The sequence below is a fragment of the Carettochelys insculpta genome, chromosome 27, assembly GCF_033958435.1.
Source record: "Carettochelys insculpta isolate YL-2023 chromosome 27, ASM3395843v1, whole genome shotgun sequence".
NCBI lineage: Eukaryota > Metazoa > Chordata > Testudines > Carettochelyidae > Carettochelys > Carettochelys insculpta.
Genome location: NC_134163.1, coordinates 3778723 through 3800071, shown reverse-complemented (window position 1 = coordinate 3800071; position 21349 = coordinate 3778723). Strand labels below are relative to the sequence as shown.

Genomic DNA, 21349 nt, shown 5'->3' with positions numbered 1-21349 from the left:
CCCACTGCTATGTTGGCACCTCCACCTTTATTTATTGACAAATAAGACTTGCACAATGTTACAATCTTGTGTGCAGAATTTTTAATTTTTGGCACTGAATGCTCCTAGGAGTAACATTAAGTGCCAACGTTCTGTCCAATAAGCTAAAAAGATTGAGCTTCTTTCGTTTTACTGCAGGGCCTGTCTTCCAGATCTCAGATCATTCTTGCAGTCCTTCTGAGCCCTCCCCAGTTTTGCCTGACATTCTTTAATATGTGAACACCAGAAATGACCTAGCGTAGCTAGGACGAAGAGGCAAGACCCTTACGTAGCTGTGCCCACCACTAACTCATTAGCACAGACTTGGAGGGATGACCTGTTCTGTTCACTCCTTGTGGAGCATCTGACATTGGCCACTGTCGGAAGACAGGATACAGGTCTAGATGGACCTTTGATCTAACCCAGTGTGGCTATTCTTATATTGGAACATACAAGCAATAGTTACAGGTTTGGTGGTCGTTTTTTATTAAAAGGTAATATCTGCAGAAAGTCAGATATCAGTACAAAAACATTAGAGCTAAAAATATACAAACTACTGATGAGCTCTTTCAAACCCAACATTTATAAATTACACCACATTGTTATTAACACTGCATTTAAATACAGACACAAATTAAACAGTAAATTTATTAAAAAGATCCAGCATTCTACAAATGACTATTTACAGTATCCAGCAGCTAAGAGCTCTAGCAAGTCAGTCAATATGACTTAAATAAGGCAGGATACTTGGGAACACCCAAGAGGGAAACTTGGCCTGTAACAGTTTTTTGGTGATTACCACCTTATCCATGGTCTCCCCAAAGATCAAATGCATCCCACCAACCATGCACTCCTCTTCTCGGACACCAGGAAATCCCCCAGTGCAGTCTCTGAAGAGAACAGTATAATCTGTAGTATTTAGGGGCAGATACCCTGTATCCCAGCATCTTGATGGAACACTTCAGTACCTCACCTTTCAGAGTAGATTTTTTTCAGTTTCAGGCTGCAGCCAAGGAACAAGCTCTTCTCCACACTGGGATTTTGGAATCTCTCATGAAGGAACTAAACCTTCAGGATAAAGTGATGGCAGAGAAGCACAGCACTTGCTGTGGACCTCAGGTGGAAGCAGGACTCACATCATTCCATTTGACAGGCTGTTCTAGAGTCAGAGCCAAAATGGATATCAACAATCTAATCTGGCCTCCTGGCAGCACAGGCAATCAGAGAAACTGCTGGGTTGAATCCTGAGGAGGAAAGTGTTCTTCCCAGGTGAGGAGGCCAGGAAGGCAAATTTACAATGTAAACGCTGAAGGTGTAGAAAGCTGGAAGGACCTCAGTCTCTATTCCTCAAGAGAGGGCCCCAGCTATGGACCAGGAGAAACAAGGGATCAGATGAGTTACATTTGCTGCCTACCTTTATTGGTGCTTCTGTGTAACTGACCTACCATGGCTGGGGATGGGGGCAGGAAAGCAGGGTCTGTGGTCAGCTGTTCTGGAGGGAATGGGATGGGGTGTTGGCAGCAGCACCTTACTGAGGTTCCAAACATCAGAGCTGAGCAGCAGACCGTGTCAGCAGACTCACAGCTCATAGGGGCTTAGTGAGCCTCCTCCAGGTGGGAATCCCAGTGAGAGGAGAAGGTGGTGACCTATGGACCTAGCATGCAGCTCTTCTAAGTAAGATGAAAGAGCACTGCATATCCCTCACCTCTTCCTGGCTTCAGTGCCTGGGACCAAGAAAGTCCTTTGAGAACACAAACAGCAGAGTTAACTGATCAGCCAAGACTCAGGACAGAAAACTTTGTACAGCATTGACTCAGGCAGCAGCAGAGATGGTCTATGACTGCTCCCCCAGCTTCTATGTTCCAGAGTGATCCTTCTCCCATTCTGGGAGCTCCCATCCTTTTGAGTTCGCTGGACCCCAGTAACACAAAGTGGTTATACCTTCAAGAACAGCCAGTTGCTGCATTGCTGTGCCAGCTAAAGAGCTGCTAATGTGAAGAAAAGTTTCCCTCTGACCAGTCACTGGGAGGGCTGCATTTCTGGTTCCTGTAAATACCAAGTGACAGAGATGCAAATCTGGGCTCCTTGGAGGGAGCAAAGTTCATCAAACCTTTCATGTGGCAGCTAATTTAGGATTCTGTTTCCAGATCTGCGGGTTGGATTTTCAGGGTGGTAGATTTCAGTGGGTAATACCTTCCTTTCCATGTCTTCCAGAAGATGCCTTGTTTTCGCTCATGCCTCTGGCGAGGAATGGAGTGGAAATACTTTCCATTGAGGTTGGTGTGGCCACAAGTGCTGAACCACCAGCCTCCTAGAAAGAAGGAAGGAAGAGGCAGATTTCAGCCAATGGGAATTTTCACAATTAGAAAGTCCCATGACACAATAAGAAAATCACCCTGTATTCAGAGCTATTGCTGCAACCTCCTTTCCTCCTTCTGAGCACAGTCTCTTCACCACCACCCTCCCTCTCAGAGCTCTTGAAATTTAAAAGACCTGAAGTGCATATGTGACAGGGTTTCAGAGGGTCCCATGCTCCAAGAAACTCCAGTCCAACTTCCAGGTTGCAAGATCAAGCCATGTAGGCAGCAAGGCCACCATGGCTATCAAAGAGGCCAAATGAGTGCAAATACTTCTGTAGCACCATGCTGTCATACAGGGTTAGGGCAGACCCACTCGTGATACAACATGCTATGAGTGTCATTTTACACTTCGGGAAAGGAGGTTGAAGTACAGCAACTTGCCCAGTATCACCCAGGATGCTGGGGGCCCATGCATGCATGCACACTTGGAATTGACACCACATGTCCCACTCCAGTGCTGTGACCTCAGGATCATTCCCCTCCCATCCGAGAGCACAAGCTCCATATATGTGGTCTCTGGTCACTACAGGGTACAAAAGCTGAACACATGCAACAGCTGAAGATAAGGAGTGGCACCAAGAGACAGGAATAGACTCTTCCAGAGACAACGTGGGTCTTTACACTGCTAGCACAGCAGGAAATGCCTTGTTTGGGTTTACACAAGTTAGCTGTTTTGTTTATAGTCAGCTTAATGTTCAAACAAGCCAAATTTTCAGACACAGGTGAATTCCTCTGGTTTCCATGATGAAGCCATGATCTGGCCTCCTCCTTTGCCTGGGAAGTTTGAGTCATGGGGAACAAGCTGGAAAAGCTGGGCCAAACCTTGACTTTGTAACAGAACCTAGAACCATGAGAACTTCGCCAGATGTCATGTCTGATTAGAGTTGCTTGCACAGCTCCTGCTGTGGATCACACAGCCCCATCCCATAGAGCAGGAGGGTGAAGCAGGGGACAAGGTCAGCATCAGAATACCCAAATGAACCTTTTCCAGCAGTGCTGTCAGCCCCAAGATGTCTGAAGATGTTTTGTTTACACAGCAAAGAGCTGCTGGAAATGGAGAACTGGACTTCAGACTGCCTGGGGCAGATGGAGAAAGCCTGCTACAAGCTAGCTCCTGCCTGTGAGAAGGGCCTGACTCTTCATTAGGAAGACAACATCATGCCTTTGCCAGTACTGACCTGAGAGGTGCTTGGCACAGTTAGTGTCAGCTTTGAGATCGTTGTCCTGATCTCGAGTGGAGAAAGGCAGCTGTCTGAAGTCCCCAAGGGCATTTTCCAGCTCTCCTGACAGAGGTCCTAAGAGACTGAGTGTGTAGGCTGTGTTCTCGCCATCCAAGCTAAAGAGAAACTGAATATGCTGTGAATTTCCTTCCCAGTCTTGCAGCTCAATCAAAAGATTGTACCTTCTCTCTTGGACAATGTGATATATTTTCTCCAGGCCCAACCAGAAGTCACCTGAAACACAAAGCGCTTTGAATTAGTTGGAAATCACACACACGTCTATGCAAGCCAATAGTAGGAGCACTCCAGATTCTCTGGTATACACAAAATGCCTAGGGAGTCAGTGTGTGTCCACCCATCAGATGAACTTCCTTAGTCCCCTCTCAGACCAGCTGTGACCACCAGTCCAGCCATGTGCTGTCTGGAGACATCTGCCTGGGGAATGGCTCAGTGTGGAAACATATTTTACTTGCCAGTTTGGGAAAGTCAGAATAAAAAGAAAAGCCTTCCACCACCTGCTTACCACTAAGGTCTCCAAAGCCATTCTTGTAGGCGTCCCAAAGCTGGTCAAAGTCCACAGAGCCATCCACACGCCTCTGGATCACTGTCCATCCACCTTCTATGGGTGGGAGAGAGTGTTCAACTTTTCAGTTCTGTTATCTGCAAGATCTAGTCTGCAGAGCTCAGAATGGCCCATGGTGCACCCCTCGCTTACCAGCAGTCATGTCGCAGTAGACTTGGAATGGCTCAGATCTCATGGGCTGGATCTGGAACACACCACTGCTTCTCTCCCCTGCTAGGAAGAGCTGCTGGCAGTCCAACAGGAGCTCTGCAGAAAAGCAGATTGGGAATTTAAAAGAAGCCGCGTGGGCATGCTGCTCTCTAAGCAAGCTTGTTCACACCACAATCCCTGTGGCTACACATTTCTAAAACAGTCCCTGCTTAATCACCAGTTTACTAACGCTAGAAACAGCTTATACTGCTCCTAGCACAATGGGCCCTGGTCCATGACTGGCACTCAGAGGTGCTATGACAATATAAATAAGTAATAAAAAATAAAGCCCTGTAATATTCCGGGACACCCATCTCTAGACCTTGGGCTTCTGCCTTATTTTGTACAGAAGTTAATGCTGGACTCAAAGAGCCAAGGCAGCTAATATCATAACAGATAATAACAGGCAGCTAATATCATACCAGAAAAGCAGGCCAAGAGGTAAGCCAGGTGGCAGACCTGGCAAGACAGGTCAGATAAAATTGGGCAGACCAGGAGCAAACAGGCAACAACACAGTGCAGCTTCGAGACACTAGCTACGGGAAAGCTAAGTCAGGACATGATGAAGGTAAACAGGAAAAGAGGTAATGCCCTTTCCTCCCCTCCTCTGCAGAGGGCAACAGCTGCAGAATACCATCCTAACTCACCCCCTGACTGCCAGTAATGCACCAACCCCTTGCAAGTTCTCTCTAGCTCTCAACCTGGATTTCAATCATCACCTGAGCCAGCTATTCCCAGTGTTAGTGAAAAGATGTACTGCCATACAGACGGGCAGACTGCTTGCTGACTGACACTAAAGCAGATGCAGAGCTGAGTTCCATCAGCATATGGTGGCCACTTTGCCCAGAGCCCCGTAAGACTAGTGCCTCATGGGGAAGGGGAGTGAAGGACCAGGCACAACTCTTTGGGACTCCCAGTTGCAGGCCAGGAGTAGCTCAGGAACCAAGGAGCTGCACTGCCAGTGCTTATTGGAAGTCACCAGCCCCTGGCTGCCACTAAAGAAAAAGGCTCTGATCATTCTGTGCATAGAATGAGCAAGACTTAATAGTAAAAGGAAGGAAAGGGCTGCTCCCCCTCCCCCCAGATGCTTAGACTTTGCCCTCAACTTTACTGTAAGTGCCAGCAAGGCACTACTTCCACAGAATGGGTAAAAGTCCATTCGGAACAATCCACCAGCCAAAGGAAAAGCCTACACTGAAAGGCCAGGAACACGTCAGGATGTGTAAGGACTTTACCCAGTTTTGCAGAGCATCAAGGAACAGACGCAAAAGTCAAGCAGCTCTTTGTCTGCCTGCAACAGGTGGCAAAAGCCCCTTTCCTGGCATCTCCCCCAAACAAAGCAAGGTCTGTTCTGAACAGAGCTGGCCGGGGGAAGCTGGGACAGTGCCCTTTGCATTTTGCTTTGAAACATGTTGTCTCTGTTCCTTGGAGCTGCTGGGAAACACATACGTCTGTGACTCAGGCAACCCCTTCCTCTGGGTTTGGCTCACTCTAGCTTGGATTCTTGTGCAGCTGCCATAAGCATGAGTTCAGGAGCAACTGCTGAGACTTGAGAGTAAACATGAACTGCCCCCCCGCTTCCAATGCCTTGTGCCTCCACTGGGGAGCACAGGGAAGACACAGCCGCAGACAGCCCCTTGTGCTCAGCACTGAGTTCCATGCCTCCGGGAGCTTTACTGCAAAGCAAACACAGTATGCCTTGCATCATGCAGAGCAGATGAACTCCTGGGGATGCGGGCAGCGGTTCACAGAGGATCTTGGGTTGCAACAGGAAGCTGGCCCCATGCTGAGGGCTCAGAAATCACCCTGGGGCCCCGCTCAGACAGCACCATGATGGCACTGGGCTGGGTGGCCTCTGAACACTGGAGCTAGCTGAAAAGGGCGTGATGCCAGGAAACCTTCACTTCAGCCCCAGACCTGCTGACACAGCCCCAGCCACTCGCCCCTCCCAGCTGCTGTGCAAAGAAGGAAAGCAGGAGTGGCTGTCCCCTTGCTGGGTGGGAAGGATGGTACTCTCTCTCCCCGCCAATGGTGGGGAATCAGGGGGCCCGTCTCAATTTCCATCTCACAGTGGTGCTGGTGAGACTCTTCTGTTGCTGCCCCCACAGGAGTGAGGTTTCCAAGAACACTCCCGCCGCCACACACACAGCATCTGTTTGCTCAGCTCTGCCCAGCACTGGCTCCTGGGGTGGAGCTGCCCCTGAGCCAGGCTGAGCTCCTGCTCTCAGAGCTCAAGCAGAATCAGTGGCGCTGGAACATTTGTGCCAGTGCTCCCCAGTCCCAACTTTTTACCTCACCCCCTTAGGTCTGTCCAAGCCTCCCCCAGAACTGGGACAGGAGCAGGGCTGTGACTCAGGAGGTGGGGCACAGACATTGTTAAAGAGGCCAGGGCTGGGTCCCTGTGTGTGGGGCCGGGAGCAGAGTTCCTGGGCATAGAGCTGGTAGGAGCCAGGAGCTGAGCCCCTGAGTGCAAGGCCAGGAGCAGACCCTGGGTGTGGGGTTGGAGGCGGCTGGAACCCCACCTGCCAGGAATAAAGCCCCAAGCCTGGGGATGACAACTCTGTCTTCACAGCCCATGCGCAGAGCTGGGAGCAGAGCCCCAGGCCTGGAATGGAACTTGCACAAAAACTGTGGGTGCAGCAGCATCCCCTATGCTCCTACTTCCCGTGCCCCCTGAGCAGAATGGATGGTACAGAGTATTGCTAAGGCCTCTCACTTGTGTCTGGGCAGCAGATCCAATGGGAAGCACAGCGAGTGGCACTCCATGCCAGCCACATGCTGCCATGTGTCCCAGGCCAGCAGGCAGACAAGCCCCACACTCCCCACTGGGTCACACCAGGGGTTGCTTGGACTCCAAAGCCAGTGACATGGAGATGCTGCAGGGACGGAAGCCAGGCTCTAAGCACCACCCTTCAGGAAAGGCTGACACCTCTCCTCCACGGTTCCTGCTCTGACATCAGTGTCTGAGTCTGAAGTAGGGAAAAGGTGAGCCCAGCCTGGGAATGCGCTGGGGGAGGGGTTTCTTCCCAAGACAAAGAAGCCAAGGCTGCTCCAGGAGAGGGAGGGGTAGTTAGATGGGACTGTTAACTTTCACCTCATTTCCTTCCAGCCAATCACCATGCTGCATTCAGATCAGCCAGGCTCCCCCATCCCCCAACCAGCGTGGGCTGCACACTGACTTTGTCATAATAACTGCTTTCTAGCTAAGGGCTGAACTTTTACCTACTTGGCACTGGGCACGTTGCTGCCCCCCCACACCACCATGAAACTAGATGCACTGAGCGCGGCAAGGTGGTGGGTTAAATCGCTATCTACCCCAGAGATACAGCAGACGCAGCAGGGTCACCTCTCCCACTCACGGGACTCAAGCCTGCACAGACACCATCGTTAGAACAAGTGGCCATTCCTGCTTGGCCCTCTTGTATTAGGGCTAGCACTTGGGCTATGACATCGGTGCTTTCAGAACAGGTCAGAGTCCCACCAAATCATTGCAGACTAGTCCAAATTGGACCAGGCTGCTCCCAGCCAGGGTTCTTAGAGTTATCCATTACTTCAGTTCATCGTGGGGCTGCGTGCAAGCCCGGACTGTCACAGTGTTCTGCAATATAGCAAAAGTTATCCTAAAGCTTCTGACCAGCAGGCTAGTAGATGTGTCTCTTTCACAGGGCCACACCTCAGGTGAGCCAGCAGAAATTCCAGCAGGGTGGGCTTGCCTCCCACTCTGGGACACAGAACCAGAGGCCAGAAGAGATTATACACTCATTTTCTCAGGACTCCTTACTGCTGCCTTCTCTAATCTAGCGTAAGTCTCTGCAGGAATGATGCCTGGATCACATGCCAAACTGTGAGTCAGGTAGAGCTCATCATCTGCCTCCAAAACGGTGTCATTTGCTGGGGCCAAGAATCCCTAAGCAGCTCTTGTTGAACAGCTCCTTCTTGCTCGGCTTTGCCAGATACACTGCTCTGCACCTCCAACTGTAGCAGCCATGTTCCAACTAAACAAGTGAGATGCAACTGGCTCCGTAACTCTAGCTCATTTTGCTTTAGAAAAATGCAAAGGGTAGTTCTGCCGTCCCTTTTCAGCGTTGTTAGTTGTGCAACTTTAAATCATCAGTGGAAGTGCACAAGCCCACAGGCTGCTAAAAATTAAGTGCAAACGTGTTTATTTTAAACAAGAAATGCATAAAGGCACATTAAAAGAACAGGGCCCAGCAGAATTACCCCTTGGATTGCTGTGTATTTATGGAACGCGAAGGTCACCACCACCCACCTGAGAGTAAACACTGTTCCTTGAACACAGGGCTGCATTCCAGGCTCAGTTGTTCAAGTGTTCCTTTTCCTCCCACTAGGAACTGTTTGATTTGCTTCCCTCGCTCCACCCTCCCCAACCAAATTATTTTGGAATCCCAGCTCTGTTGGGAGACTAGGGTTTAACTTTCGCCTACTTGGCGAGCTGCCAGGAGGAAAGCGTCTGCAGCGTCTAAAGACATGATTCGCCCTCTGCAAGTGATTAAACCTCTTGCTCTTGAGGTTGTTTCAAGACTTCACCTCTCGCACAATTGGCCGAGTGCCACACTGAAGTCTGTTAACTTGTCCTTGTGGCAGTAGAATAAAAGGCCCATTCTGAGGAAGCTGCTTACGGGGGTTGTTACCCACACGACCCCCAGCACAACAGCACTGCGAGGCTGGCTGTCTGCAGGCGGGGAGCAGCTCTGAGCATTGGCCCACCAGCGAGCAAACAGCTCAGAGAGGGCCGTGGGGCCAACACTTGCAAGAAGGCTTGCTTGCCTTGCTGACCAGGTTGGAAATTGAATTGCAGTTTCCTCTCAACAAAAGTGATTACACAAATGAAGAGGAACTTGACGTTTAGCCTGAAAGGGGAACTGCCACTAGCAGCAACAGCAGGGCCCTGGCCTGCTCCACAGCGAAGAGACCCAAGATTCTGCCACTCTGAGTTCTGCCGAGCAGTCTTTGCCACCAGCACTGAGACAGGCAAGGGGAGATGATGGCCTCATGAGAGCGGACATGTTGGTCAGACCAAAAGTCCATGTAGCCTAGTCCTGTCTTCTGACAGTGGCCAGTGCCAGGTGCCCCAGAGAGAATGAACAGAACAGGCAATCAAGTGATCTAATCAGTTCCCCATTCCCAGCGCTGGTAAACAGAGGCCAGGGACACTGTCTCTGACCAGTTTCATGCCAGCCAGGGAAGGAGGAGAACTTGGAAAAAGTTTCTAGGAATGTGGCTCTCTAGTTTGCTCCCAAATGTTCTTGTATAGAGGATGCTGGTTGCAAGAGCCCAGAGAGAGTGATGGCTAACCCAGCGTGGCCCCACAAGGAGCAGCTGAAAGCTAACTGGAAGTCCCCCATGTGAGGTTTGCTATATTTCTGTCTCTCCCTGTCTGGATTGGTCTGGTATCCTCTGTTCTCTGCCCAGGCCCCTGCCCTTTGTTTTGTTTTTGCAGTGGCGGCAGCAGCAGCAGCAGCAGCAGCAGCCAGGTAACAGCACTTTCTTGGTTCAGTCTTTCCACATGATAGCTAACCACCCCCCGCACCCTTTCTACCTGGAGAGCCTCCTCTGCTTGACAGTTCCTATTTGAATGAGATACTACACAGCCAGCTGCACAGCCCAGTCACCGCAGCTGAGTCTATATACCCAGAGCTCCCACCCAGGGGGCCCCTCAGCCCACTCACTCTGGGCCTGCTTTCCCAGAACTCTGCGGGAGCCCCCTGTGTGATAGGAGCAGAGCCAGGGTCTTCATACAGCCTGAAGGGGGATGATCCAAGGGTCACAGGCCAGTGAAAGCGTGTGCACATGCAGGGAAATTGTCCAGCTTTCAGGGCATGGCCCTGAATTCAGATCCCTGCTCAGCTACTGGCTCCCTGCACCATACTCCCTCTTGTACAGTGGAGACAGCCACACCACTGCCCTGTTCCTGGCGGTGCTGGATGGTGAGGTGCTCAGGCACCACAGTATGTCCTGGGAGAGACCCACAGCTTCCCATCGATTTGTTGGCCATTAGCAAAAGACAACAAGCCCCAGGTCCACACTGACAGGCACAGGATATGGGAAGAGATGCCTGCTGCATTTCAACCCCTAGATAGATAAACAAGTCTTCTCTGCACAAAACTAGTGACCAAGTGCTTCCCCCCAACCTGCCAGCCTCATTCACCCACTTTACCAGTTGAGCCACACACCTTTGGGCAGCATTCAGCTGCTTCCCACGGACATTCTCCGTATGAGCTGGAAACACTCCTGCAAAATCCTTAGATTCCTGGCTTACTAATGCTAGGTCCTGGAGGGCAAGGCCTGCCACACAGCACATCCTTCCAGCTCCATGCAACTTCCCTGGGAGTCACTTTCACATGCAGAGTTAGGACAACTGACCCTTTTGTTTCTGGGCTGTATCTGAAATTGCTGACAGGACAACTTTGCTAGGGGAGATGGGGAGAGGGAAGATTTATGGGGCCCCTATGCAGTACTATGGAACGGGTGCCACTACGCCCAATGGCAGGCGGGGTGGGGGGATTTTAAACATGTGATTTGATGATCTTCAGGAACATACTGTTCTTTTAAAACAGAGGTCCTGTAGACAGAACAGTAAATTCTGAAACTGCCTATTTACTAATGGCTTCAGTACCTCTTCGGTACCTCTGGGGCCCCATGTAGCTGTGTATTCTGTGTACGGGTAAGGAACAGGGTGGAGGAAATGACTTGGTAGATTACTCACTCTCTGGCTGTGCAGGCTCCACACTGGTGTTTTGACTTTGGCTGGTGGGTCTGATGCTTTTCTTGGGGCTTAGCCTCCATTTTAGACTCTGAGTTTTATTGTCCTTAAGATGCAGAGGGATCAACAGATTGACCTGGGCCAAAAACACAGACAGCTTAGCACAAAGCAGGCAGCAGACTCTGAACCCAGCCCCAGAGGTGAGCTGGTCTGAAAGGGCAACACAGTTGGTGGGGACACTGCCTGCCAGGGGCTCAGCCCTCAGCCATGGCTGAAGTCATCTGGACAGGCTGGCTGGAGCCAGGTGTGACTGCGCTATTGAACGCCTGTCAGGTAGGTGTTTAGTTTGCAAACACAGAAAGGGGGTGGAGCAGCGCATCCACCGACCTGTTTCAAAGGCTGCGCGGCTGCAGGCCCCTTCCCTGCATTTGAAGCTGGCGGGTTCCTCCTCCAGCGCGCCGGCTGGGCTGTGAAGTGCGAGGTCAGCCCGAGGCCCCGGCCTGCAGGGAGGGCCGCGGGGTCCCGCTCTGCGCCCTCCCTCCCGGCATCGCGCGGAGCAGGTGGGAACTCACTTTGCTCTGCAGGCTTTTGATCTGCAGGTTCTGCTTGTCCAGTTTGTACTGCTGCTGCTTCAGCTTCTGCACCAGCGCCTCGATCCGCGCGCTCTGAGCATCCACCAGGGACTGCAAGGCAGAGACACGGCTGAGCGGGAGGGGAGGGGAGGCGAGGCCCCGGTCCCCCGCTCCACAAACGCGGGCTGGAATTTCCCAGCCGACTCTCGGCGGCTCGTCCGGCACGTAGCGCAGGAGCCCTCTGCTGACAGCGCAGCCCGGCGCCCCGGGGCGGCCCCCGCTTCCCGGCAGCACCACGCCCAACCCGCGCTGCCCGCTTACCCGGGACCGGGCGCCGCCGCAGCCCCAGGAGGGCAGCAAGCAGCCGGCCGCTCACCTGCAGCGTGTCTAGCTCCTTGGCGCTCTGGTTCTCCGCGGGCCGCCCCTCCAGCACCTGCCGGACCCGGCCCTCGAGTCGCTCCAGCCGGGCCTGCAGCTCCGCCTTGTCCCCGGCCAGCTCCCGCAGCCGGTGGCGCAGCGCCGCGGAGAGGTTGAATAGCTGCTGGTCAGCGCCCTGCAGCTCCCGCACGGCAGCGCTCAGCTGCGCGCCCTGCTCCTGCTCCTCGCGGGCCTGGAGCAGCAGCTGCCCCAGCGAGCCGTTGTGCGCGCCCAGCCGGCTGCCCAGCTCGCGCAACTGCCCCTTGGTCTTGTCCACGTGCTCCTTGAGCCCGTGGCCCAGCTGCAGCAGCCCGTGCGCGATCACGTTCACCTCGTCCCAGGAGGCGAACTGCGCCTTGCGCTCCTTGCTGCTGGCCGGCAAGCCGCCCGCCCGGGGCGCCAGCCAGGTGGCCGCGCACAGCAGCAGGGCTGTCCCCGCCAGCCGCATGGCACCCGGCGCGGGCGGAACGGGGCGCAGCGCAGCCCGGTGCCTGGCTCGGGGGGGCGCAGCGCTGCGGAACGGGGCGCAGCGCAGCCCGGTGCCTGGCTCGGGGGGGCGCAGCGCAGCCCGGTGCCTGGCTCGGGGGAGCGCAGCGCAGCCCGGTGCCTGGCTCGGGGGGGCGCAGCGCTGCGGAACGGGGCGCAGCGCAGCCCGGTGCCTGGCTCGGGGGGGCGCAGCGCAGCCCGGTGCCTGGCTCGGGGGGGCGCAGCGCAGCCCGGTGCCTGGCTCGGGGGGGCGCAGCGCTGCGGAACGGGGCGCAGCGCAGCCCGGTGCCTGGCTCGGGGGAGCGCAGCGCAGCCGGCCGGATGCAGAGCTGGCTCAGCCTGGGCTCCCGGTCGCCGCCACTCCCCTTTTATAGCCTCCCAGCGCACCTCGCCTCTTCGTTTTGCATAATGGCGGGGGAGTGCCCGGGGGAGGGGGCCAGGGAGAGTCTCCGGTTTCCCCTCCGGCCCGGCCCGGCGAGGGTGACGAAACTCCGCTTCAGCGTGTCTCGTCAGGCTGGAGCTGCGATCTCCCGGGCCGCAGGAGCTCCGGGGCCGGGCCCTGATTCGGTTGCGAGGCTGGAAGCGCTGGGGCGTCCCGGCCCTGCCCGCTGCCCCTGACGAACTCGGAGCTGGTCCGAAGGGGGCAGTGGGTGAACGGTGCGGGTGCTGGAAGAGGCAGAGGTCCCCGCTGGAGGCCCGACGTGCCATCGGCAGCGCCCCCCAGCAGCCCAGGACCCCCGGCTCCTTCCCCCAGGGCAGCCGCAGAGGAAGGTCCCCTGGAGCCGCCCCCGGCAGGAGGCAGGGAACAGCCCCTTGGCCTGCTAAGAGCGGCAGGACGCGTGTGCGCTGGCGGAGTCCTGTCCCCCAAGAGCAAACCCCTCGCACTCGCCTTGGTGTCCGCCCGGTCCTGCACTAAGCCACAGGCCTTAGGGGAGGGGAAGCGGCTCGCAGCTGGGCCCAGGGATCCAGGCCTGGGGCTGCCCCTCCGATGTGGGGAGGAACAGTCGGGGTGGCGGGAGTGGCCATACGAGGCTGGAGCTCGGTAGGGAGCGTCCCAGCCCGGGGCTCAGCGTCAGCACCCACCATGGGCCTGCGGATTTCCATTCCCGGCAGCCTCCGTGACCAGCCCAGGCTCTGCCCTCCTCCCCCCCCGCGAGCAGCGCAGGTGCCTCTCCCCACCCCGAGAGCCTGTGTGGGGAGGGGCAGGTGTCATTGCTTTGCGTCGGGGTGTGGGCGACCAAACGTGGCTACTCAGAGGGGTTGGGGAGGGACAGCTGCAAACCACTTGCATTAGCCTCTTTGGAGGGCGTTGCTTGGCTGTTTGTGGGGAAGAGGAATGGGTGAGTAAGGCCTTGCTTTGGTGTGGCCCTCTTCGTTCACAAGGGAGGTCCACCTAGCTCTAGTTCCCTGAGCACGGCAGAAACAAATAGCAGCAGCAGGAGCAGTTTCCATGGTCACAATCTGACTCTGCATGGAGTCCCCTTGGCAAAAGCAGCTCTTTCTCCCTCCACTTTCTCCAGGACCACACTAACAGCTGCTTTGCTTGCTTTCCTCTGTCTCTGTCACACCTGCGGGGGGACGCAGCCACAACCAGCACCTTCCCTATCCCTCCATGTTCCATCAGCCCTGGGAAATCCTGTTGATTCCTGCAGGGTTAATTCTTGCTGAGTCCTTGCCATGTGACCTAGTGCCTTCAAAACCTCTCTCTCCAGGTCCCTGGAAACCTTGGAGGACCTAAGGGAGGAGATGGATAAAGAGAGAAGGCAGGTAGAAGGGAACAGGAAACAAATGCCCCAGAGCAGGATGGATGGGCGTGGGCTGGAGAGAAACAGGATGAAGGGGCTTGGCCTGGGAATAGGAAGAGAAGTACAGGGGCAGGTGCCCATTCCAGTCTCCACCCTACTTTGGACTGGTCCCTGGTTTCCTTTGGGGGGCAGTTGTCTGAGGAGTGGGAGCTCTGAGCCACGTAGTCTGCTCCCCTCCTGCTGCTGCCAACAGCCAGCCACATGCACATAAGACTGGGGTGGGTGAGGGGAAGGGCTGAGTCAGGGACGTGGAAATGGGAGGAAGAAGGAGCCTGGGCTTGTTGGAGAAACGGTGTTCTTGCGGAGGAGTGCCACCAGGCGTGCAAAAGTGTGCTCCTTTTGAGAGTGCATTTGATGTTGAAATGCCTTTAAGATTTGGTTTAGCCTCTCAGCAACCTCTTGAGAGCTTGTTAAAATAGGAATCAGAGAATACATGGGGGGGTGTCGAATGGGACAAACAGAGAAAGTTTCTTTATCGTATCTGGTTGTAGCCATTAAGTAAATGAATTCCTGGGGTAACTCCACTGACTTACTGGAGTTCCCTTATGAGTCAATTTGGTTCATGTATTTAGTCAGACTTATTTTTCCCTCTAGTTTCTTTCTGTATTTTTAGTGCTGGATCTGAAATAAAGGCAAGATAATAGAAGATACAAAATACTGTTTAGAAAGCACAAAAGTTCAGCATTTTACTTTGTGTGTGTTTTGAAACATAAGAACCACCCTACTGGGTCAGACCAAAAGTCCACCCAGCCCAGTGTCGTGTCTTCTAGCAGGGGTCAATGCCAGCTGCCCCAGAGGGAGTGAACAGAGCAGGGAATCAGGTGATCCATCCCCTTTCACCCATTCCGCACTTCTGACAAAGAGAGTTGAGGGGCACCATCCCCACCCATCTTGGCTAATAGCCATTGATGGACCTATCCACCACCAATTTAACTAGTGCTTTTTGAACCCTGTTATAGCCTTGGCCTTCACAACATCCTCTGGCAAGGAGTTCCACAGGTTGTGTGAAGAATTTCCTTTTATTTGGTTTAAACCTGCTACCTATTAATTTCATTTGGTGACCCCTAGTTCTTGTATTATGCAGATTTCTGAAGATCATTGAGATTTTTCTCTTGAAAAATCTTTGATATGCCAAGAGAAACATTTTAACAAGAATGAACCCCCTGCCCAAGGCTCTCAAGCTGTAAATCACGGAGGTTTGTAGATCCTTGGTCTTTGTAAAGTCAGATACGCTTATCAGGAGTGTCAGAAGCTGTTCTGTTTTTCAATGTATTTCTCTAGGATCCTAGGTTTCTCAGAGTCCACTTCACTTCTGTCCTTTTGTAGAGAAATACACATAAATGTATTGACTCTGAGCTCCAGCCAAAGATCTGCAGATTCTGCCCTTTGCTTATTGCTCTGTCCATTATCTGCATGGGAATGAAATTTCTGAGCATTGGGCGAGCACAGCTTATTATTTTGCCCAGTTGTGGACCTCTAGCCGTGTCTACACATGCACGCTAATTCGAAGTAGCGGCACTAACTTTGAAATAGCACCCGTCACGGCTACACATGTCGGGCGCTATTTCGAAGTTAACTTCGACGTTAGGCGGCGAGACGTCGAAGCCGCTATCCTCATCAGGAGATAGGAATAGCTCCCTACTTCGACGTTCAACGTCGAAGTAGGGACCGTGTAGTCGTTGCGCGTCTCGCAACGTCAAAATTGCGGGGTCCTCCATGGCGGCCATCAGCTGAGGGGTTGAGAGATGCTCTCTCCAGTCCCTCAGCTCAATGGTGGCCGCGTGGAGTGGCCCCTTAAAGGTCCCCTCCCCCTCCCTTCCTGTGCAGGAAGCTGAGGGAACGTGCAGGCGGCAGCCTAGACACGCGGCCAGCCTGCACGTCCCTCAGCCACCCAGAACAGGGCCAGCACCTGCCATGGCTGCCTGGCAGCCCCCCCAGGGGAGCCAGAGCAGCCAGGCCAGCCAGCCCGGCAGCCAGGCTGGGAAGCGGCAGCGGGGCCCCTCCTTGACGGAGGCCGAGCTGCAGGACCTGCTGGGGCTCTGGAGCGAGGAGTAGGTGCTCCAGGTAATGGGGAGCAAGAGGCGGAACGCAGATGCGTTCGCTCGGCTGGCCGAGGGCCTGGCCGCCCAGGGTCACCCTGCCCGCACTCTTGACCATGTCAGGAGTAAGGTTAAGGAGCTGCGGCAGGGTTACGCCCGGGCCTGGGATGCGGCCAGCCGATCTGGGGCCACCCCCATCACTTGCCCCTTTTACAGGGAGCTCAGGGACATCCTGGGCCCCCGGCACACCTCCTCCCCTCCAGCCACCCTTGATACCTCGGCCAACGAGCCCCAGCAGGCCCTGCAGCCGGAGTCCATCCCGGAGGTAAGTCCCGCACCCCGGGGGCCCCCCCTGGAGCCCACCCCCGGGCCATCGTGGCAGGAGGAGGAGGAGGAGGGGGGCTCCTCCTCTGCAGAGTCCGGGCTGCAGATCCTCCTCCTGCCCTCCCGGAGCAGCAGCCGGGCGTCCGCCCCCCGGGGATCTCCGGACCGTGGGAGTGGACCGACAGGTATGTACCCCCCTCTGGTGTAAACCCCCGGGGTTGAGGGGCGGGGGTAATAGATATGTGCCCAGGCCCCCCCACATGCCCACATGGCCATGGCCCCAAGGACAGCAGGGCCATGTCCCTCACAGCAGTGCATCAGCCCCTGCCCCCCCCGCCCCCCGCACGACAGTGCCATGGCCCATCCCCAGGCCAGGGGGGAGCAGAACCTCGAGGGTCCCCCGGGAGGAGGGGGTGGGACAGCCCACAGCAGCAGCATGTGATGGAGTGGGGGGAGTGCAAAAGGGAGACTCAGGCTAGATATGAGCAACAAGCTGAATAGCTCCCGGGGCAAAGGATGATCCTGGGGCTACAGCTGGCAGATGACATCTCTGCCCTGAACAAAGAGGAGGGAGGAGCCGAGCTGGCTTTGAATCGGGGCGGAGGCCGCAGGTAGAGGCTAGGGGAAGGGAGAGCTGGAAGGCAGCCAGCCTGAGGAGGGGGAAAGCCACACCCCGAGGGGCACCCCTTGGGGTCTTCTCCCCAGGACGGGTTGGAAGGACTGTCTCTGACTGCTGTGCGGTCACTCCCGAGAGAAACCGGGCATCTGTGGCCTAAGAAACCTCTCCTGTCAGACCCTGCTGAGTGAAGTGAGAGTCACTCCCGCCAGGGGACGGGGTGCAGTGCACGGGGACCCCTGAACCCCATCCATCCCAGTAGCATCTCACGGGGACGGGGATGGGGAACCTGCAGCACAGGGGTGGGGGGACAAGGGTCACTGCTCGGGGCCCACACTAACGCCTGTCTCCATTCTTCTTCCCCCCATCCTCCTGTGTTCCGCAGCTGCACCATCGGAAAGACCGGAAGAGAGCGCCGGCGAGGCATCAGTGGTCCTGGAATCCTCTCCGGGGCCATCGCTCCAGGCCAGCCCCTCGACGGAGGACCGGCCAGCCCCACGGCGGGCTAGACAGCGGACCCCGCAACAGCACCCGACGGCGACGGACCCCCAGCTGCTGGCCATCCATCGTCGGCAGCTGGAGGTCGCGGAGCAGCGCCTGCGGGTGGACCAACACGGCCTGGACCTGCCGGAGTGGGCGCTGGCCTGGTGCCAAGAGGCATGGGGGGCCTACATGGAGACATTCAACCATCTTGTGGACTACCTGGCCCCCCACGCCATGCCAGCCGCCGCAGCGCCCGCCCTGCCTGCTCCATCCGCCGCACCACCTGCTGCTCCGCAAGTCGCCGTCCCGTCCGCCGTCGCCCCGCCACCCACCACCGTGGGCCGGACCGCCGAGGGACACCTGGGGCCAGCTGAGACTCGCCAGTCATATCGTCTGGTCCGCCCGGCCCCCAGCCAGCCCCGGACAGGGCTGCAGCCGAGGCGGGGCTCCCGGCCGCCCACCCCCAGTGCCGGACTTTAGGGGAGTGGGGCCCGGGACGTGCCCACCCCTTGTATATAGTTATATATGTCCGAAAAGAGGATTGTTTTATTGACCCATTTCATTTATATTTGTGCCCCCCCTTTGCCCCGTCCCCCCATGTAAATAGTTCTCCCCTTCCTTATGTGATGGGGTTTAGGGGTCCCCCTGCACTGCACCCCGTTTGCTGGCAGGATTGACTTTTACTTAGCAGGTACAACAGAAGGTTTATTAGGCAACAGATGCCCAGTTTCTTCCAGAAGCGACAGCACAGCAGCCAGAGACAGTTCTTCCAACCCGTCCTGGGGAGAAGACCCCGAGGGGTGCCCCTCTGGGGTGTAGCTTTCCCCCTCCTCAGGCTGGCTGCCTTCCAGCTCCTCTTTCCCCAGCTTCCTAACTGCCGCCCCCAATTTAAAACTCAGCTTGGCTTTTTCCTTCTCTTTATTCAGGGCAGAGGTGTTACCTGCCAGTTGTAGCCCCAGGGTTATCCTTAGCCACTGGGAGCTGCTGCTTGCCTCAGACATCCAGCCTGACTCACACATGCACTCCCCGCACTTCATCACATCTCTCCCCGCTTCCAGACTGAACTGAGCGGGGTTACTTAGCCAGTGACCTGGGGAAGTTCGGGGCCCTCCCTGCGTGACAGGGCATTGGCTATGGTGTTGTTGTTTCCCTTTATGTGGACCACCTCCATGTTGTAGTTCTGCAGGAGCAGACTTCACCGCAGGAGCTTGACGTTGGCCCCTTTTATGTGATGCAGCCAGGTTAGGGGTGAGTGATTGGTGTACACGGTGAAACGCCGTCCAAACAGGTACGGCTGCAGCTTCCCCAGCGCCCACACAATGGCCAGACATTTTTTTTTTATGGCTGCGTAGTTTTGCTTTCAGGGCAGCAGCTTCTTACTTAGGTACACGATTGGGTGTTTTTCCCCTTGGTTATTTACCTGCATTAGCACAGCCCCCAGCCCCACGTCTGAGGCATTGGTGAACACCAGGAAGGGTTTGTTGAAGTCTGGATTTTCCAGCACTGGGGCCCTGACCAGAGCCTTCTTCAGCGCGCAGAGGGCCTCTTGGAACTGCTCAGTTCAGACCACCTTGTTAGGCTTTTCCTTTTTACACAGCTCCATGAGGGGGGCTGCGATGGAGCTAAAGTGGGGCACAAACCTCTGGTAGTACCCCGCCATTCCAATGAAGGCCTGGACCTGCTTCTTAGTCTGGGGTATGGGCCAATTTTTGACAGCCTCCACTTTAGCTGGCTCTGGCTTTAAGCAGCCGCTGCCCACCTTGTGGCCCAGGTAGGTTACCTTAGCCATTCCCACCTTGCACTTTCCTGCCTTGATAGTTAGACCAGCCTTTTGGGGTTGGTTCAGCACCTGCTTGACCTGGGACACATGGTCCTCCCACGTTTGGCTGAAGATGCAAACGTTGTCCATGTACGCCAGGGCAAAGCTCTCCATCCCTTTCAGTAGCTGGTCCACCAGACACTGGAAGGTACCAGGTGCCCCCTTGAGGCCAAAGGGCATGACCAGGAACTTGTAGAGCCCCACAGGGGTGATGAAAGCTGACTTGAGCTGGGCATCGTCGTCTAATGGCACTTGCCAGTACCCCGTGGTGAGGTAACGGGCTTCCCCCAGCTTGTTTAAAAGGTTATTAGGCCTGGGTATGGGGCAGGCGTCCGATACAGTGATGGCATTAAGCTTGCGATAGTCCACACAAAACCGAACAGACCCATTTTTTTTAGGGACTAACACCATGGGAGAGGCCCAGGGGCTGGACGAGGGTTGGATTACCCCCAGAGCCAGCATGTCTTTAACCTTCTGCTCTATGTCCTGAGCCGTCTTTCCTGTGATTTTGAATGGCACACACTTGATAGGGGCATGGGTGCCTGTTTCTATTCGGTGGACAGCTAGGTTAGTGCGTCCACGTTTGTTAGAGAACAGCTGTTGATGCGAATGCAGCACCTCCTTGATTTCCGTTTGCTGGGCAGAGGTTAGCTGGTTTGAGAGGGGAATAGACTCCAGCAAGGAGCTGGCTTCAGCCCTTGTGAGTAAATTCACCAAGGGATCATTTTCCTGCCCCTTCTAGTGTTTGCACACGGCCAGCACCAAGTTTTTTCTGTTTTAGTAAGGTTTTATTATGTTTACATGATAGACCCGATGGCTGTGGGCCCGGTTTGACAGTTCCACCACATAATTTACGTCATTTAGCTGTTTGACGACCTTGAAGGGCCCATTCCAGGCCGCTTGCAGCTTGTTCCGCTGCACAGGTACAAGGACCATCACTTGGTCCCCGGTGGCACAGGCTCGGGCCCTGGCGTTACGGTTATACCAGACCTTTTGCTTCCTTTGGGCCATGGAGAGGTTTTTCCTGGCCAGGCCCATGAGCTTGGTGAGTTTTTCCCGGAAGGACAGTACATACTGTACCACTGACTCCCCTTCAGGAGAGTCCGTCCCCTTCCACTCGTCTTTGAGCAAGTCCAAGGGGTCCCGTACCCTCCTTTCATACAGCAGCTCAAACGGGGAGAACCCCGTGGATTCCTGGGGCACCTCCCTGTATGCAAACAGCAGGTGGGGTAAGTACTTGTCCCAGTTATGGGGGTATTGATTTATGAAGGTTTTTAGCATTTGCTTCAGAGTCCCATTGAACCTTTCCACCAGTTCATTGGTCTGCGGGTGGTAGGCTGTGGCCCAGGTGTGCTGGACCCCACACTTGACCCACAAGCTTTGCAGTAGGGCTGACATGAAGTTGGACCCCTGATCTGTGAGGACCTCCTTGGGGAACCCCACTCTGCTGAAAATGGACAGCAGTGCATCCGCCACGGTGTCAGTGTTGATAGAGGTTAAGGCCACTGCTTTGGGGTATCGCGTGGCAAAATCTACCACTACTAAAGTATATTTCTTCTCCGAACGCGTTACCTTGCTGAAGGGTTCCACTATGTTTATAGCCACTTTTTGGAAAGGCTTCTTTATGATGGGCAGTGGCCTTAGGGGAGCTTTCCCCTTGTCCCGGGTTTTTCCCACCCTCTGGCAGGGATCGC

The 21349-nt window shown here is 55.1% G+C and overlaps 2 protein-coding genes across 2 annotated transcripts; one reads left to right on the top strand and one right to left on the bottom strand.

Moving 5' to 3' along the window:
* Window positions 1–480: 480 nt before the first annotated feature.
* On the bottom strand, window positions 481–12881 carry ANGPTL4 (angiopoietin like 4). Its single transcript, XM_074978503.1, has 7 exons — window positions 12043–12881; window positions 11667–11777; window positions 11098–11230; window positions 4314–4427; window positions 4122–4217; window positions 3557–3832; window positions 481–2329 (listed from the first exon to the last, which is right to left on the bottom strand). The coding sequence occupies exons 1-7, from the start codon at window positions 12529–12531 to the stop codon at window positions 2148–2150; spliced, it is 1401 nt and encodes a 466-aa protein (XP_074834604.1). The 5' UTR covers window positions 12532–12881; the 3' UTR covers window positions 481–2147.
* A 3502-nt stretch (window positions 12882–16383) lies between these two features.
* Window positions 16384–18385, top strand: LOC142002476 (uncharacterized). Its single transcript, XM_074978617.1, has 2 exons — window positions 16384–16922; window positions 17739–18385. Exons 1-2 carry the CDS (start codon window positions 16442–16444, stop codon window positions 18314–18316), a joined length of 1059 nt encoding a protein of 352 aa, XP_074834718.1. The 5' UTR covers window positions 16384–16441; the 3' UTR covers window positions 18317–18385.
* Window positions 18386–21349: the final 2964 nt, after the last annotated feature.